The 19,900-nt window shown below is 45.6% G+C and overlaps 1 protein-coding gene and 1 pseudogene across 3 annotated transcripts in view; both read right to left on the minus strand.

Annotated features, from left to right (window-relative positions):
* LOC147623035 (uncharacterized) overlaps positions 1 to 19,900 on the minus strand; it is a 72,412-nt gene that overhangs the window by 14,990 nt on the left and 37,522 nt on the right. For all 3 annotated transcript variants that reach the window (XM_086821062.1, XM_086821060.1, XM_086821061.1), the window contains one exon: positions 8,514 to 8,590. In XM_086821062.1, the coding sequence (XP_086677188.1) occupies positions 8,514 to 8,590 (77 nt within the window). The remainder of the gene's footprint in view (positions 1 to 8,513; positions 8,591 to 19,900) is intronic.
* LOC147623036 (uncharacterized) lies at positions 10,050 to 12,221 on the minus strand (annotated as a pseudogene).

A 19,900-nucleotide genomic window follows, 5' to 3' on the forward strand; every position in this document is an offset into this window, starting at 1 on the left:
CATGGTGTGGTGTGGGTAGGTGGCCACGCACCCACCCCCACGCACTTAAGGGGTTAAGTGTGGGGTTTCCCTCCCCACCTTGGCCCACAAGTGGGTGCCCATAGTGGGTGCCCACTTTTAAATGAATGTGAACTTACAACCTTATAACATTAAAGGTTAGGAATAAAACTATTAAACCAACAAGTGCAATACACTTACCACCTGTTCACATGCAACAAAACTCGTCAGAAGACAGAGCAAACTTCATGACTCACTGGCAGGCATCCCCGCTCAGTAAGTGACACGTCAAGCAAGCAAACACAAGAATACAAGTCATGCGAAAACAGTTTCAAACATGCAAAACATGAGTGCATGTGCAAATAGTATCATGGACATATCTCCCGTTCATGGAACAAGTACAAAATATCTGTCACGCACAAAAATGGCACGACATAAAACATAAATCCTGGTCTTCCTATGGAGTGACAGTCCCATAGGTAAAACACAGTTCCAGGCACGAGCCTCCCTATGGAGTGACAGTCCCATAGGCAAGACACGGCACAAATACTGCCTCTTCCATGGCGTGACAATCCCATGGACAAAACACAGTCCAGGTCATACACGGGTGGCGCCAGTCTGGCTCCCGTCCATACGACACCATCCTGCTAACACACGGGTGGCACCAGTCTGGCTCCCGTCCATGTTAAGCAAAAATACTAGCCTCTTCACATGAGACACCGGCCTGGCCTCAAGTGAACGAGACACAAAACTGGAGATGGACCAAATGGTCGGCCAATTGGTGACATCCCCCCGGGCTTCTAAAGAGTTGTCCTCAACTGAAAAGCCTCAAGATATGCCTGCAACAACTGTGGGTAGTCAACAAAATAATCCTCATTTACCCACTTTGCATCAATAGGCAAATAATTTTTGAACTTCACAAGGTATCTCCTAGAAAGCTTTCCTGCAGGTAGCTTTCGCTCCTGTGAGAGACAATCTGTTCTAGCTGGAGGATCTCCTCAAGCTCATCAATCTCTGGCGGATCTTCTGTGATGACAGGCTCGTCAGGATCTGGCCCCACATATTTCCGAAAAAGACTCACATGAAATGCATTGTGAATCTTCCAATGACTAGGTAAAGCAAGCCTGTATGACACTTCATTGATCTTTTGAATCACCTTGAAGGGTCCATAATAGCGAGGAGAAAGCTTAGGATATGATCCTTCTCGTCCTGGCCTCTTCTGAAGCCTAGCCTTCTCAAATTTCAGCAAAACCCAATCACCTTCTTTGACTTGCATGTCCCTTCTATGCTTATCAGCAGCCATTTTGTGCTTATCTTGTGACCTTGCAATGGCTGTCCTTACTTGAGCAAAGGCTACATCCAAGTCACGAACATATTCATCAGCTGCAAAAATCTCATCCTTTGTACGAAGGATGGGTGGCAATACCACTCTGCCATAAATAATCTCAAACGGAGCCTTTCCCGTGGAGGCATGGATGGTATTGTTGTAGGCAAACTCAACAAGTGGAAGATACTTCTCCCATGCAGTCTTTTGGTCTGCCACATAACACTTCAACAAATCCAACACAGCTGAATTTGCAACTTCACTTTGGCCATCCGTTTGGGGATGATAAGCTGATGAAAACTCAAGTTTAGTACCCATGTTATCAAATAAAGCCCTCCAAAAGAGGCTGGTAGTCGTGGGATCTCTATTCCCAACAATGGATTTAGGCATACCATGATGCTTGAAAATATTAGCAAGAAAAAGCTTTACCATATGATCAACTTTAATGGTTTTCTTGACGGGCAAGAAATGAGCTTGCTTGCTAAACCTGTCCACAATGGTTCAAATAGCATCATTCCCATGTTGGGATCTAGGCAAGTCCATAATAAAATCCATAGTAATACTTTCCCAAGGTTGCGAGGGAATAGGCAATGACTGAAGCAAACCTGGAGGTTTCTGCCTGTCAAATTTCACCTTTTGGCAAGTAATACATGCACGTACATAAGCCTCAATGTCTTTTCGCATGCTTGGCCAAAAGAAATATCTCTCAATCATGCGTGTAGTGGGCATGATACCTCTATGACCAGCATAAGGTGGAGCGTGACATTCCTCCATAACCTTTGGACGCAAATCCTTCACGACACATAGGCAATTATCCTTCATAAGATAACCCTCATTGATAATATAAGAGGCATGTGAATGACCAGCCATCAAATCAGTCCATATATGGCAAAAATCAGCATCTAAATGATACAAATCTCGCATAGCAGATAAGTCTCCATGAGAGGCCACTGAGACTGCAGCTACATAAGGCCTCCTGGATAATGCATCTGCCACCACATTTTTCTTTCCTGGAGTATGCACAATCTGAAAATGAAACATGGAAAGAAAGTTTGCCATTCTCATCTGTTTCTCCGAAAGCTTTGTTTGAGATAAAAAGTATCTCAAGCTTTGATGATCTGTCTTGACTACAAATTCAGTCCCAAGAAGATAATGTTTCCATATCTTTAAGGCATGAATTACAGCCAAGAGCTCTTTTTCATAGATATCCATATGAAGCTCAGCATCATGCAAACGACGGCTCTCGTATGCAACTGCATGCCCTTCTTGATTTAGCTCCTATACAATCGCCACAAGCATCACATTCTACCACGAATGATTTGTGCAAGTCAGAAACAATCAATACAAGTCCACATATGATAGCATGCTTGAGTCGCAAGAAAGCATCCTGTTCTTTTGAAGTCCATTTGAAAGAGGTTTTCTTCTTTGTGAGATCATGTAGAGGGGTGGCTATCATGGCAAAATACCTTATGAAACGCCTACAATATGAACGTAATCCCAGAGAACTACGTACTTGATGTACGTTTTGCAATTCTGGCCAATTCCGAATGCTCTCTATCTTTGCAGGATCCATTGTTACTCCATCCTTGGATACAATGTGACCCAGATAATGTATCTCTGAAAGGAAGAACTCACTTTTCTTGGCATTAATGAAAAGTTTATGCTTCCGCAACTTTTCAAACACTGTGACCAAATGAGTTCTATGTTCCTGCTCATTCTTAGAGAAAACCAAGATATCATCAAAGAATACTCTTGTGAATTTGCGATGGGGTCGGAATATCCTATCCATCATACGATTAACGTAGCAAGAGCATTGGTGAGACCAAAAGGCATCACCAAAAATTCATATAATCCAAAGGCTGTCCTGAATGCAGTTTTATGGACATCTTGTGGCACCACTCGTATTTGGTGATAACCACTCTTCAAATCAAGACGGCTGAAACAAGCCGAACCATCAAGCTTATCCAAAATGTCATCAATACACGGAATTGGGAATCTGTTCTTGATGGTAAGCTTATTTAAAGCTCTATAGTCCACACACATGCGGAATGAGCCGTCTTTCTTTTGAACAAGAAGTACAAGAGAGCAAGAAGGTGAGGAACTAGGCTGAACCAAACCTTTCTCTAAAAGCTCATTTACCTGCTTCATGATCTCTTCTTGTTGTGCGGCACTCACATGGTATGCAGGTTTGTTAGGTGGAGAACTACCTAGCACAAGATCTATGCGATGATCTTCGGGCCTTTGGGGAGGTAATTCACCTAGCAATGCATCAACAAAACAGTCATTGAATGCATGAAGAAAATTCAGCCTATAAGTCATAGCATCCACATTTTGATGACTTGGTACAATGCTATCACGAACAAAAACCAAGTACGCAGAAAGACTCTTTTTCATTGCTTTATTAATTTGGATGTGAGATACAAGTGGGATGGAATCCCCTTCTTTGCCAGCATCAATGAAATGCATGCGGCCTTTATGCATAAAAGAAATCATGTTGGTCCTTGTATTCTTTGCGGGGCTCAAGCCTATGATGCCATGGCTTGCCCAACAATACATCACATCCATTTAATGGTGCAACTAAGAAATGTTCATTATCAAGGTAGCCCTGGATATGTATGCGCAACTTTCCTATCAGCGGAGTAACCTGCATCTCTTTACCAACAAAAGCAGCTTCGGCTTCAATCTGAGGTCCCATGTTCTCAACCTCAATACCCAAGGCAGCTGCCGTTTGTATAGAGATGAAGTTATCGGTTGCACAATCATCAAACATGAATCGGGCGAGCTGATCCTTGATTTAACCCCCCGCCTTGCATACCATCCGCTCTTTTGCATCATGATTTCTATTTCCCTGCACGTCGGGAACTGCATGTACATTAGCCTTGGTCTGCTTGTCCTCGTGCTTTGGTTTGCGGTCAGGGCATTGTCGAAACATGTGCTCTTTGTTGCCACAAGTATTTTCAGCTTTACCTCCCTTGAGAACTCCCGGAAGTTCTTTTTAGGTGGCTGTCCACCTTTTTGCAGATTTCGGACAGCCTTGTCTTTCCCCTTTGAACCACCTTGATCTTGCTTAATTTTGAGCACCAATTGCTCCGTAGCAAGAGCAGAGGCTGTGAGCTGTTGCAAAGTATGTTTCGGGTGCAATTCAATGCCCGAACGATAAGTTGGTTGCAATCCGGAGCGAAACTTTCTCTTTCTTTCATCCTCAGTGATTTGCATAAAAGGAGTTACCTCCAACAACACTTCTCAAAACTTGTTGACATACTGTTGCACACTTTCATTATCTCTTTGCTCAAGTCTATCACACTTTTGGGTGAGAGTTTGCTCCGCATTTGGTGGCAAAAACTGAGCATAGAATCTATCCTTAAACTCCTTCCAGGTGCAAATGGGATCCTTGGTGATCTTTTCAGTGATCCACCAATGAGCAACGGTCCCCTTCAAAAACATGCTAGCATGGCGTACTTTAAACTTCTCAGTGAAGTCCTCATCGCTAAAAGCAATGTCAAACTGTGCCACAAATGCTAACACTTTGGAAGCATCATGCTCTCCATGAAAAACATCAAACTTAACGGACTTGTCACCTGCATTAAATTCCTTGAGCTTTCTGGCATGAGGCTCATGGTCCTCTCTTTTTCTTTTCCCCTTATTCAACGGGGCAGCCCTATCTGCATGGGCTTCATGGGCCATCATGGAAGTTTCATGAAGCACGGTGACATGTGCTCCATGAACTTGAGAATCAGATGCATGTGACTTTCCTGCATAAGGCAATGTCTCTCCATGGGACAACTCAGAAGGCAAAGCTCTTCTAGTGGTAGACCTGTCACCCCTACCATGGGATACATGTCTTGAATGCATGTGACCATCATGCCCTCCATGAGCACTAGCATACATATACCTATCAGGCTTTATGCCTTGTGGAGAAGATGCATGACGAGAGGTGACTGTCACCTCTTCCTTTTGCATAAATGACCTCAACCTTTGAGATGCAGGATCTCCATGCTTCAAGCGAGGTGGATTTCTGAATTTCAGCTCTCTATCTTCCCCCTCTTTGATGTCACCTTTGCGGAGGAGGTAAGAAAGTGCAACCTCCCTTGGCTTCTTTCCCACTTCCCGTGCCATGGACTCAAAAGTCACATCTACCATTGCATCGGCTTTCCTTCCTTCAATGGCACTTTGCACATGGGGATCTTCATGCAAAAATTTCAGCTCTTGCTCTTGTGCCTGCAAAAGCTTTCTCATATGCTCCATTTCAGCCCTCATTGCATCAGGCTCTTCTTCTTGCATGACTGTCTTTCCTTGAGACAATTGCCCCTTTGAATCACTATCATTTTTCCTTTCAAGGGGCTTGTGCCTTCCTCGTAGAGCATCAGAACCACGTGAGGCACTTGATGGGCCCCTCGAATTAGGTACTTCCAAAGGGTTGCCTTGGCTGTCCATTGTGTTAAGTGTGCTAGAAGCGGGGTGTCCAATACACAGGTTCGTTTCCCCACTAAGAAGAGGGAAACAACCGTGCTCTGATACCAATGAAACCGATCCCGACAAATGGAAATAGACTCCGTTGGACACCCACACGCGTAATAGCACAACTTAATATCACAATTTGAAATGGACAACTTAATAACAAAACTGAAAATTGAAATGAAATGAATGTTGATAGATGGACACTAGCACTGGGGCCGGAACGGGCCAACCCTCCACCTCAATATATGATATATTATTGGGAGTATTTAACAAATACAATGCTCCATGGGTGTGTGTGTGTGTATATACACACATACATGCATGCATACATACATACATACATACATACACACACACACACACATACATACACACACATATATACATATACATCCATACATACATACATAAATACACGCACATATATATCTATATCTATGTATGTATGTATATATATATGCATATATGTATATAGACATATATATAGATACACACATACATACATATATATATTCATACATACATGTAGACACACACACACACCACTCACACGCACACACATACATACATACATACATATGTGTGTGTGTGTGTGTGTGTGTGTGTGTGTGTGTGTGTGTGTCTATATATATATATTGCTCACAAAAATCTCAATAGGGCATATTTAATTACGTTTCTTGCTTCGTGCACAATCCAACAAGTGCACATAAGCCTGATTACTTAGCAAAAGCCTTCCTTTGGATACTAGAAACCGCCTGGCTGCAGCCTGTAGAGAAAGAGGCGTGGAGGAGCAGCCTGAGGAGATGAAGCGCACGATCATGTGTGTGTGAGCAGAAGGGTGGTCGCTTTTTTTTGTAGATGTTGGAGGGGAGTTAAACGATCATAGCTGGCCGGCTCTCCACGTTTCATGGGGATGGCCAGCTTCATGATGTGGTGTGGGTAGGTGGCCATGCACCCACCCCCACACACTTAAGGGGTTAAGTGTGGGGTTTCCCTTGGCCCACAAGTGGGTGCCCACTTTTAAATGAATGTGAACTTACAACCTTATAACATTAAAGGTTAGAAATAAAACTTTTAAACCAACAAGTGCAATACACTTACCACCTGTTCACATGCAACAAAACTCGTCAGAAGTTAGAGCAAACTTCACGACTCATTGGCAGGCGTCCCCGCTCAGTAAGTGACACGTCAAGCAAGCGAACACAAGAATACAAGTCATGCGAAAACAGTTTCAAACATGCAAAACATGAGTGCATGTGCAAATAGTATCATGGACATATCTCCCGTTCATGGAACGAGTACAAAATATCTGTCGGGCACAAAAATGGCACGACATAAAACATAAATCCTGGTCTTTCTATGGAGTGACAGTCCCATAGGTAAAACACAGTTCCAGGCACGAGCCTCCCTATGGAGTGACAGTCCCATAGGCAAGACACGGCACAAATACTAGCTCTTCCATGGCGTGACAAGCCCATAGATAGAACACAGTCCAGGTCATACACGAGTGGCGCCAATCTGGCTCCCGTCCATATGACACCATCCTGCTAACACACGGGTGGCACCTGTCTGGCTCCTCCCGTCCATGTTAAGTAAAAATACTGGCCTCTTCACATGAGACACCGGCCTGGCCTCAAGTGAACGAGACACAAAACTGGAGATGGACCAAATGGTCGGCCAATTGGTGACAAGGACCCAATCCGCCAAGGCAACAAAGTCAAACTTTACCTGAACATAGCCGTTCCTTACAAACAGGATGCCAGAGATCCCACCCTGCTTGTGGATAAAAGCGGCTTGCAGGAGATCCCAAATTCAATCCATGGCCGGTCGGCTACCAACAAGCTTGCAAACCAGGGAAGAGGCTTGACACGAGCTGGAGATCTGGCAATGGAGGGCAGTCTCGGTAGGGGAAGATGCTTGCTGCCATCATGTAGTCCTCCAAAGGGGTGGAACCATAAGCAGAATTCCAATGCCGAATGAAGAACAAATACAAGACTGAGCAGACTGGAAACAGGAGGCAAAAAGATGGAGGGGGCGCGGGCGGCTCAGGGAGGCGGGAGGCCAAAAAGGAAAGCACAAGGGGAGCAGAAGGGAACGTTAAAAAGAGGAGAGCGGGGTGGCTGCAAGAGGAAGAGAGGGGTGGAGGGGGGAAGGAGGGAAAGCGCTGCAGAGGGGCGCCTGCTCAGATGCGCACGCAGGAGCTCGAGCTTTGTACAAATAGTTTTGTGCATCGTTGCAACCTTACACACATTGAGTGATAGAAACACTTGATCAAGCGAAAGGTGCACAAACACACCGAGCCAATCATGTGCTTGACATGTAATCAATCAACTAATTAAAAGTGCAGGCTGAAAGCATGTCTTCTTGTCATTTACCTGGTCATCCAATCATGTGTAAGCTGAATCTTATGTAACATTGTCATGAACAAGAAGCATGGCATCCAAGTGAGATGTAACATCAAGTGGATCCCTAGTCATTAATCATGACACTGGCCATCTCTCGAGTCCAAATTTTCTGTTATTGGCATTGAGGCATTTCATACTTGTGAATGGCATGGTGTATGTGATCATGAAGTCCAATAAGCAGGCAATCAAAGTTCTTGTAGCAACCTCTTGACCAGTCAGAAGGACAAAGACTCAATTCTTATCCTGACCTTCTGAAGCAACCACAGTAGTGCAAATAAGCCATCTACAAACTTTGAAGCTGGCAAAAAGATCGTAATGCAATAAAGTACCTTATCATTAGAGGCTCGTGCACAGTCACAAGGACATCCGTGTTTGCATTGCGCAACCGTATATTGGCAAGATAAACCTGAATTTTCAACAACAACAAAAAGTTAAGCCCACGATCTTTGCGGTACAAGGCTCTAATGTGAGTGTGGCATTAAAGGGTGTTTAAGTTCATTCATCGCACATACGAAGTCTTACATTTCAATGATGAGTATTTATCATGCAGTACCAAACACTTATCTTGCCTTCATATGAAAAACTTGTTGGGCATGCCCAAATACTCCCCTTGCAACTTCCATAACTCTTTAAAAGAATGTCCAAATCATCCTCCGTTGTAGTGCAAGATTTAAACTTGCAATTTGAGTGCAAGTTACAGGCTTGTTATAACAGCACAAGATACATGGCCTGTCAAGCCCCCACGCTTACAAAGCCTGCGATTAACCATAAACAAAAAAGCTCACCTCCCAACCATAGAGGCATTCTAGCTCGCCCCCAAGCACGGGGGAGTAGTAGCATCAGAGACATGGCTCCATGTGCAAAGTCTCTGGCATCCCATACCACCAGTACATACTCGTTGAATGTAAGCACATGGTAGTCTCAAGGCCTCAAGTCTAGGTTTGAGGAGTTGTCACCATTTGGTCCCTTCACTAGTCTTGATCAGTGTTTTGAGGCAAGCCCACAGGTGAGAACCGGGATTTTCTACTGAAGAAAGCTGAAGCATTCACCGGCAAAGTTTGGCCTGAAAAATGGTTACACAGCATGGGCGTCATGAGATTTTCATCTGACTTACAAGGTTTATAAGTCAGTGTGTTCACACATCACTAACAACTGGCTCGACATATTATTATTTTGGGCATGTACAAGTGGACAAAACGAGGCACCTAGCTTCAGCTTGGGGAGTAAGCGGGGAAAAGCAAAAGCTAGGGATATTTTGAGCAAACCCAGCTACTTTTGGCAAAAAGGAAAAGCATAGCCAAATTAGGAGCTGGTCGCCCCTATTGAAAAGCAAGGAGGGCTGTTTTTGAGATCATGTGCATGAAAGCACAAGCGACAGTTGTTGGTTCTTCTTCTTCTTCCTTGGCCGTTTTCCTGCTGGTTATAAGGCTGCCCGTACAACACCGTTTCTCTCTCTTTTCCCTGTTTTGGTGCTGGTCGCTTTTACAGGGTGATCAATAGCTGAATTTCGTTTTTGCTGGCCACCTCCAAAACTTGTCGACTAACCTGTTTACATCATACATGTATGATCAATGATGTATCATGTAACATGTTACATAAGTAGGGACTAGGGAGTGTGGAGTGCGCAAATGCCAAAACCTATCACCTGTAGGCTGCAGGTTGTGCCATGTGGACAAACATGAGGAGGTCCAAGCCTCAAGAAACTAAATAAAACATGAGTGGAAGCGAGCAAAACATGGATGATGGAGTGCTCACTGCTCAATGGGCAAGCTGCAAAACCTGTAAACGAACTCCTAAGCAGTAAGGAAAAACATAAGTAGGAAGTGGACAAACACAGGTAGAAAGTGGAAGAATACTAAGTAACCCTAAGCCTCATCAAAGCTCCCCTCATCCTCAGCATGATCAATGGGCTCCTCATCCTCATCTGCAAACTCCTCCTTCTCCTCATCATCATCATCAAACTCATAAGCCTTGGCAGCAACTCAGCATGATGTCCCAACATGGCCAAAGGATGGTTGGCCATCTGTAGAGGGTGGAGCAATCAAAAGAGGCTCCAAAGCCTCATCTGCCTCTGCAATAACCTCTTGCAAATCTTGCAAGGCAATCAAGCGCTCCTCATCTTTTTCTTTGTTAAGCATATCCAATGTGATCTCCATTCTCTCATGGCCTCTTTCTTTGATCTTGCACATGAACCTCAAGTTTGTGTGTATGAAAACAAGTTTCTCCATATGAGAAGGAAGAAGCCTGTTTCTTCTCTTAGTATGAATGAGAGAAAATGTGCCAATTTCTTTCACACGGGGAGGCACATGTGCCTTGAGAAAGCACCCTAAGTGCAAGAGCTTGAAATTTGGGTGTACAAGTCCCAAATGTCTCCCACCATTTCACACCCTCTTGCATTCTTTTCTCATCTTTTGCAATGGGACGAGTAAATGTGCCGCTTTCTCGCTTATACTTGTCCAGCTCATCAATGAGATCTCCTTGCAAGGCCAAATCACCCTTAGTGTATTTTTCCAACAGTGTCATCCTGCACCTCTAAGTCACTATCTTGCTCTTTTCCTTTCCATACAAGGTGCAAGATATAGCCCACAGCATGAAATGGTGTGTGCATCATTCCCCATCTACCAATGCATAGATCTTCGATCTCTTTTATTTTATTGGCCTCAATGCCTTGCATGTTTTGCACTTGCTCTACCATACGATCTGTAAGCTCATACATGAGGCCCATGGTGGCTCCTTCCCTGTCAGCCAAGCAGAGAATTTTCAAAATGGGAGCTTATATCGTGACAATGGTTCTTGCCTCTTGCCAAAAGATGCACAGAACACAATGTCTGACACCTCAATTCCCTGAGGGGTCTTTGATGCCTTCATTTTTACAAATTTATCATCAATCATCAGCTTGCGCACACCCTGCATACATCTCTCATCCAAGAGAGTAACTAGCATAATAAAAAAGTACGCAAACCGAGTTGCAGAAGGCTTCACCAAGTCCTTCTTGCTGAGTTTTCTAAACAGTGCCAACACTGTGGACTTTCTTGTGAGAAATGTGACAGCTTGAGTTGCTTGGTTTAGCACTTTTGCAACCCAAGAAATTTTGCCAATGTCCTCAAACAAAAGCACCAAGCAATGACATGCACATCTAGTGAAGAAAATGATCAGCCACTCCTGTTTAACCAATTCCCTAGCCCGAACGCAATTCGATGCATTATCCATGCATACCTGCACAACATTTGCTGGGCCAACCTCAATGATAACCTGCTTTAAATGCTGGAAAATAAACTCCCCAGATGTGTCCACATATTTCAAGAATACAGTGCCATGAATGGAGCATGCAAGAAAATTTATGATAGGCCTGCTCCTAGTGTCTGACCATCCATCAGAAACAATGGTGCATCCATATTTTTTCCATTTCTCGCGCACATCCATGATCTCATGATCAATGCATTTGACCTCATCCACTAACTCAAGCAATGGTAAGATGAAGGCACATAAGAAGGACCAACATGTCCAATTGCCTTCACCATCTCCAAAAAGTAAGGACTCCTCACTTTCCAATGGGAAATGTCCTCCGCATAAAAGAATCTGCACACTGCAATGGATGCTTGCTTTCGTGCTTGTACATTCCATGCATTTGCCAGATCCCCCTTCCCTTTAGACATCTTTCTTTTCTTACATGATGACCCAACATTTGCACTACCGCTGACTTGTGTACTTCCTTGTGTGCCCATTGATGCAGACCCTGCACCCTGAGATACATCTCCAACCATATCATCCACCAAAGCATCCACAAAAGCCTCTCGGCCATGAACACTACTACAACTATTTGCATGCAACCTCCTGCAAACATCTTTAACCTCTTCAGATACATTTGCGCAAGGCCCCATACCATGGCCAACCAAGCCCAAAATGTGTGCCCGAATGCGTAGTGGGCCTCCATCCCATTGATGAGGGCAATAATTGCATTTAAAAGTGAATTGCCCTTTCCCAAGGGCCTTTACTTGGGTCACATATTGCCACTCCGGACGCTTGGATTGGCTCATCTGTAAAAAGGGTGATTTAGACAGAACTTCGTTAGAGGTTGAAGAGGCCGACATTGGGCACAAAAATTGAAGTTTAAACAAACTCAAGTCTTGAACTTTGAAGTTTGAAGTATGAACTTTGAAGAGAGCTCCGAGGGAAGGCACACAGTGCACAGTGCACACTTGTAAGTTGTAACGTGTGAACTTGTCACTGCACGTGCCAGCAGGCAACAGCACTGCTCAGTGCTAAGTGCACACATGAGTCGTGACAAAGTCTCACGAGAGGGGGAAGGGGGCAAAGGCAGAAAAAAGGTGGGCGCAGGTAGAAAAGAGGGGGGTGCAGGCTGTAAAAGGGGGCGTAGGCAGAAAAAAGCTTAAAGGAGACTCGTAGAGTCGTACCTGAAGGCGAGCCTTGTGAGTTGTCTTGCTTTGCTTGGAAGTCGGGAGCCTCAACACTGAACGCGGTCGACCGTCAGGTACAGGCTACAGCAGCCATGCAGGCAAATTCGCGAAACGTCAAATCGACAGACCAAAAACCCAAAAAGCCCCAAAATTTAGGACACCGTACGGAATACCATATCGGACGTGATAAGACACTAACGTGGGCAGACGTACGGAACCTGAAACGGACGCATATGAAAAAAACTATGCGATCAAGGTCCACCCCCCCACTCAATATTCTTCGCCACCCTAGAAGGGATGTCTGATTGGTCATCTCTTACACCACCTCGTCCCAACCCCTCGGTCAATGTCGTTCAAGCCACATCTGAGTTAGCCTCTGGCCACTCTTCCGAAAGGAAGAAGAAACATCGGGCTAGCCAAAGCAATCAACGTATAGAAGCTTCTACCCTCGTTCAGATCTATCAGTTACCTGATGATCCATCTGTGCCAATCATCAAAGCCCACCCAACTCTTCCTTGTGGCCATCAAGTCACTTGGATAGTCGACAATGGAGCTACACACCATATGGCACGCAATGCCACATTTCCATCTCTCAGCGTCTTGCTAAGGGTGAAGTTCGATGTGGCAACAATACCCTGATGCCCATCAAATCTGTTGGCACCGTATTATTTGACACTACCATAGGCCCCAACCAATCAACCTTGGGACAATGTCTTATCTTGTTTCTAACTTGGGCCTCAACTTACTTTCTGTATCCCAGCTGACCCAACTCGATCGTGGAGTTTACAACAAGTGATTTGTCGAGCTGATTGATAAGACTACCGGTCCCGTTGTTGTCCAAGGTCAAGCATAGAAGGATGGCTTATACCGGATGTCTACCTTTCTATCTGAGCCATCTTTCGAGGGTTCTGAGTTTCATCGGGTTTGCGCCTACGTGACCAGAGCTCCTTCGGACACTGAACGACTATGGCACTATCGCTATGGTCACCTTCCCTATGGCACTATCGGATGTCTTACCTTTCTATCTGAGCCATCTTTCGAGGGTTCTAAGTTTCATTGGGTTCGTGCCTACGTGACCAGAGCTTCTTCGAACACTGAACGACTATGGCACTATCGCTATGGTCACCTTCCCTATGACACGCTCTATGAGTTGTCCAGGGACCAGCTGGTTGAAGGCATACCTCACCTCAAACTGACCAAGGATGTTTGCCAGGCATGTCAAATGGGTAAGCAGCATCGTACACCGTTCCCACAGCATGCTCCTCATCGTGCTCAGGGTATCCTCAAATCGATTCACTTCAACTTGAGTGGGCAATGTCCAACCCCCTCCTTGAACAAGTCACTCTACTACATGCTAACTGTAGATGACTATTCAAGGTACATGTGGGTGTATATCCTGAAGAGCATAAATCAGATGCTTTCCGATACTTCACCACGTGGGTTCGGTTAGTCACTAATCAAATGGGCCTCTCGATTGGGATTGCTCGTCGCAGTGACAATGGTGGTGAGTTTCTCCCATCAGTTTGCCGAGTTCTTGCAAGAGCGGGGCAATCAACGCTAACTCACCTCCACCAACTCCCCCGCACAAAATGGAGTAGTCGAGCACAAGAACCGTACCGTTATGGATATGGCACGCTCCATGCTCTTTGCAGCAGAGCATCCTAAACGCCTTTGGTCAGAATCAGTTAACACCGTGGTGTACCTTCTGAACCGTTTCCCTATAGTCATCGTCCCTCACACGACTACATTTGATGCATTTTATGGAGAGAAACCGACTGTTTCCCATCTCCAAGTCTTTGGGTGTCATGCTTACACACACACACTCCGAATGACACGAGAGGCAAGCTTGAGCCAAGGAGTGAGTTGCTTATTTTTGTGAGGTACTCTTCTAAATCAAAGACCTACAAAGTCTTTGATCCAAGATTGAACAAAGTCTTTGCTCGTCAGACATTGTCTTTGATGAGCAGGACTTACTTCGCCTTCCGCTGCCCATACCACCCAATCAAGAATCTCCGACTATGCCACATGAACCCAATTAGTCGACTCTTACTCCGCCACTTGAGGAGCCTTCCTCCTCCCGACAGCTACCCAAGGACCCTTTACCCCGCTGGTACCAACAGGCTCAATCCTCGTGCCTCATTTGCCTCTGTGTTTTCAGCAGACTGTGGCGCATGATGAGCCAACATAATCGAAAGAGACAATCAAAAAGCCCGCCTAGAAACAGGCTATGGAACAAGAACTCAAAAGCATTGACCGTAATGGCATGTGGTCCCTTGCGGATTGCCCTCATCATAAGAAGGTCATTGGAACCAAATGAATATTTTGCACCAAATTTAAGGCCAATGGTACCTTGGAGAAGTCCAAAGCCCAGCTTGTAGTGGAAGGTTTTCGCCAAAAAGAAGGCATTGACTTCTACGAGACTTTCGCACCTATAGCTCGAATGACAACCATCCGTCTCATACTCAATCTGGCCGCTGACCACAATTGGCCAGTCTACCAGATGGATGTCAAGAGTGCCTTCCTAAATGGCATTCTCGAGGAGGAAGTCTCTATGTTGATCAACCTCCAGGCTTCCCGCTCCCGGGGCATAAGGACAAAGTCTTCCACTTGCATAAAGCTCTTTACGGGCTTAAGCAAGCCCCCCAAGCGTGGTATCATCGCATCAACAAATTTCTACGCAGCCAAGGTTTTTAACCATCCCACTGTGATCGCAATATCTATATCCATACAAATCAGGGGATGGTGTGCTACCTAGTGTTGTATCTTGATGATCTCATCATATCCGGTTCAAATCAAGCCAAAGTGGCTGATATCATGGCACAGCTGAGACAAACATTTGAGAAGACTGATCTCGGACTTCTCTCGTATTTCCTTGGCATGGAGATTGTCCAACATCCTGAAGGTATTTTTGTGTCACAACAAAATTATAGTCTTCAACTCATTACTTCCTATTTTCCTGATGGTGCTATCCATGTGGCCACCCCACTGGATCCAACCATCAAGCTTACAAAGGAAGTGGATTCACCGCCACATGAAGAGCAAGCCTACCGCCAAGTGATCAAGAAACTCATACGGCTCACTAACTCTAGACCTGACATTTCTTATTGCACATCCGTATTAAGTCAGTATTTCAATGCTCCGAAGGAGCCACATTGGAGTTCAGTGATGAGGGTTGTTCGCTATCTAGCGGGTACCTATATGTTCGGACTTCACTACAATTGTGGGTTCACCCTGCGTGGTTACACGAACTCCGACTAGTGATATTGATTCCCGGCGTTCACATGGTGGTTATTTGTACTCACTTGGATTTGGCCCTTTCTCTTGGTCTAGCAAGCAGCAGGATACCGTTGCACGCTCTTCACTGAGACCGAGTACCGGGCCCTCTATGATGCCACAACCGAGGCTATGTATCTCCATCAACTTCTTGAGGAGATGCGCGTTCCCATGGACACTTCTACTACCATCTACGTCAACAGTCAGAGTGCGATTGCCCTCACTGACAATCCTATTTTTTCTAACCGTACCAAGCATGTTGGTATTCATTTTCACTTTACTAGGGAATAGGTTGAGCTTGGTACCATCAGGCTCCAGTACATTCCTATGGCGGAAAACCATGCTGACATTCTTACAAATTCCGTCAATCGGCCTATCCTCAAGCGTCTTCGCGAGCGGATCGGCATCGGTCCTCTACCATCACTCTTAGCATCTTGAGAGGGGGGCCATCCTCACCACTTGTATTATCTATCATTGTTGTAAAGGGCGCATGAGTAAGTGAAAACCCACAAGGGCACTGCTCATGTGAAAACCCATTGCATAGCATTTACCATCTTGCATACCCTTTGCATCACATTCTGTTTTTTGTGTTTGGAGTGCATGTGTGAATGAAAACCCAAATGGGCATTCATGCATGTGAAAACCCCTTGCATTGTGGCATTGATCCAGTACAGTCCAAACTCAAAAGACTCTACAACATACGAAGAGAAGAACGAATGATCTACACCCAACCAAACCTACCTAATGCCAAATACTTCATCATGTTCCTCTTCACCCACTTACCTTCTTCATCATCTTCATGGTCCCCTTTTGGCCTGAGAGGGGGTGTGCGACAATCAGGCCCAAAAGGGCAAGGACCCAACAAGGCCCTCATTAAAAGGCCTAAAAATGTTTTTATCTAGTCGGCCAGGCTGGCCCGACAGGCCAGCCGACCAGGTCGGCTGGGGGGCCAGCGCTATATAAAACTTGCGCGCAGCCCCCTCATTATTACATATTGATCAACGCAATCATCATCGATCATCACCACTGCAGCAATCCTGCGCAGCACACCACTACAGCAGCCCGGCTCAACCCAGATCATCACAAAGCATCCAGTTGCAGCGCTCCTGCCCCACAACATACAGCATCGGGCATATATCCTCAGCATTCCGCAGTGCGACACTCTGCCCCCGTTGCTACAGCAGTTCAACAACTCGCCCTGCCCCTACACCTGCATATCCATCTATCGTCGCCCTGCCTCTTGTGCAATCCTGTGTTTGCAGCCTTCAACCTCTACATCACTCAGAGTGCTACCCTTGTCTTCGACACGAGCCTTCGTCATCGATCGTGCTCGTGCTCCAACTTCGTCCTTGCTTCATCGCCACTCAGAGTCGCTTCATCAGTACCTCATATCAAAGGCCCTCTTGTAGTGGATTACATTCATCCATTTCATGCTGTGTTGATTTTCTCTGATCTCTCACACATCAGGTTCTTTCGTCCTTTTTGCCCTCACAGAGGACACCCATACAGTGGATCTTGTGGACCCACCTCGAGTTGCTCCGGACCCACCTTGCCCGAGAGGAGTTACCTGAGATAGGGCCTCCGCATTCTAGTGTGCCCGACACCCCAAGCCCCCCAGACCTCGGCCACGATCCCCTCATCAGCTCTAGATCCAGGACATGCTCCATCGCCACATCGAGCTACCTTTCCACGTGACAGCTGCGGGAGACCTCTCAGCCATACTCATTAGCTCCAGGCCTGGGTGGTTTTTCTTGACCACAATTTTACCATCGATGGAATGCTCTCACTTAAGGGTAGCCAATTTGGGTTACGATCTGCAGCTCTAATACCAATGTAGCATGCAATAGGTTGGTCGTCGTAACGCGCAACAAAGCCTTCTTTATACCCATGAGTCTATGCAATTCCACTCTGAGAGAGAAGAGAAGAGAAGAGAAAGAAGGAAAGAAAGATATATTAAGTGTCTACTAAAGACCCAATGGGCCTGTGAGACCAAAGTGATACAATAATGTCCATGGCATATCTCATCATGGAATGGAAAATAAAACAGAAACAAAAACATAGCTATCTCACTAGGGTGATCCACAATGTCAAGAGAGACATCATCATCAACCTACAAAGGAGATATTGAAGAAGAGATACATAGGGAAACACACTACCACTACAGAAACGCTTCTACAAAGTAATGACGACTTCATCAGATTGCTCTTGGAGAAAAACAGGTTGCTAAAGAAACAAATAGAGGCCAAAGAAATAAAAGCTAAGGAAGAGGCTGAAAAAGCCAAAGTAGCAGCTGAAAAAGCCAAAGAAGAAGCTCAAAAGCCAAAAGAGCTCTCAGAATTGGAAAAATTATTCCTTCTCATGGAGCAACAATGGCAAAAGGAAGACGCCAAAAAGGCAGAAGAACGACGGGCCAAAGAAGCTCGACGTGAGGATGAACTAAGGGCCGAAGACGCTAAACGTAGGGCTGAAGAAGACCAAAGACAAGCAGACCAAGCTACCCGAGAAAGGCTTACACGTGAAGCTATGCAACTCCAAAATCAGCACTTGATATCCACTATGCAGGCAAATGTGTTGTCTCTCTCCCTACACTGGCGAACCAAGGAGCAAGTTCCTCCACCACCCCAACCACCACCATCATATGAGCTCAACCGAACATCAGTAAGTATGATGGTAAGTGTGATCATGTTGCAGTAATGCAATTCATTCATCAGTTTGTAGCATATTTTCCATTGGCTAAGCTTTCAAATCCCCAAGATTGAGTCCACCTCGCAGCATCTCACCTTTCCGGCGAAGCAGTCACTTGGTGGCAGCATTTGTTGAGTCTACAGGGGCTCCGCAGTATGTATGGGACACCTTTGTGTCCGACCTAAAGAAATGGCTTCTACCTCCACAATATATGACCAACCTTGAGGATGAGTTTTACAAACTCTCCTAAAACAGGTCACCCGTGTTGACATACTCTAATAAAGTAATCACATCAGCACAGCAGTTAAGTATATCTGAGGAGGATAAGTTGAAACAGTTTATTCGAGGTCTGGATACTAACATTAGGTTTACTCTATGTAATTTTGATCCACAATCCTATGGCAAGGCTCTCACTCTTACTCAGAATCAAGAAATGATGTTGAACGAAGGTAAGCCCAAGCAACTTCAGGCTAGCTCCAAACCCCAACAGCAATCATCCACTACCCAATAGTACTCATCTCAAGGGGGGAAGGGAACTCAAAATAGCAAAGACACTAAGAAACAATCCCAGAGCACCTCAGGAGGCAAGAAGGATAAAAACTTCACATCTAAGAAAACACCTGAGGAAAAGGCCAAGGAGGGCATCATTGGTGGATATCTCCAACCAGAAGCGCAAACGCGCTAAAAAGGGGGGCATATGTTTCTTCTCCCACACCGTGGGACATGGTAAGAAAGACTATACCAAGTGGCAGGCTGCACAAGCTGCCAAAGCCTCTGCCTCCACAGTAGCCACTGCCACAGCTACATCTACACCTCCCGCATCAGCCCCACCAACATGATCCAACTCTTACCCACCTTAAACGCACTACCCACAGTGGTATTTGATGATAAGCAGGAGGGTGAGATTGAGGAGCAAAAGAAAGCCCTCATTAGTGCTTATGGCACATCAAAGGGACAACAGTTCATTGTTCTCTTTGATATGGACGGCTCTAAGGATGACATTTCTCCTCAGTTGGCTAAAAAGATGAGTTCGGGCGTAGCCTTGGGAGTCTGTGCTTCTCGCGGTCTGACAAGAGGAGCACCGGCCCCAATCTCATATCCCTCCTCATAGGTGCCCCATTATCCTTGCAAGTGGAGGACGCGCACGAGAGGGTCTTGCGGCACACGAGAGAGATGCCCCCCCCCCCCCCCCCCCCCCCCCCCCCGGCTCTCCGGACCTTATTGTTGTCTCCCTTCACAGCTGAGGAGCCGGCGGAGGCCTTGACGGCTCTTTTAGGGGCAAATGCCCAAGGGCGGACGAGCTTCCAGTTTCCTTCTTTCTTTGCCACTAGGATCTCATG

This window comes from Cibotium barometz, chromosome 27, assembly GCF_041138505.1.
Source record: "Cibotium barometz isolate CiBa-2024 chromosome 27, ASM4113850v1, whole genome shotgun sequence".
NCBI lineage: Eukaryota > Viridiplantae > Streptophyta > Polypodiopsida > Cyatheales > Cibotiaceae > Cibotium > Cibotium barometz.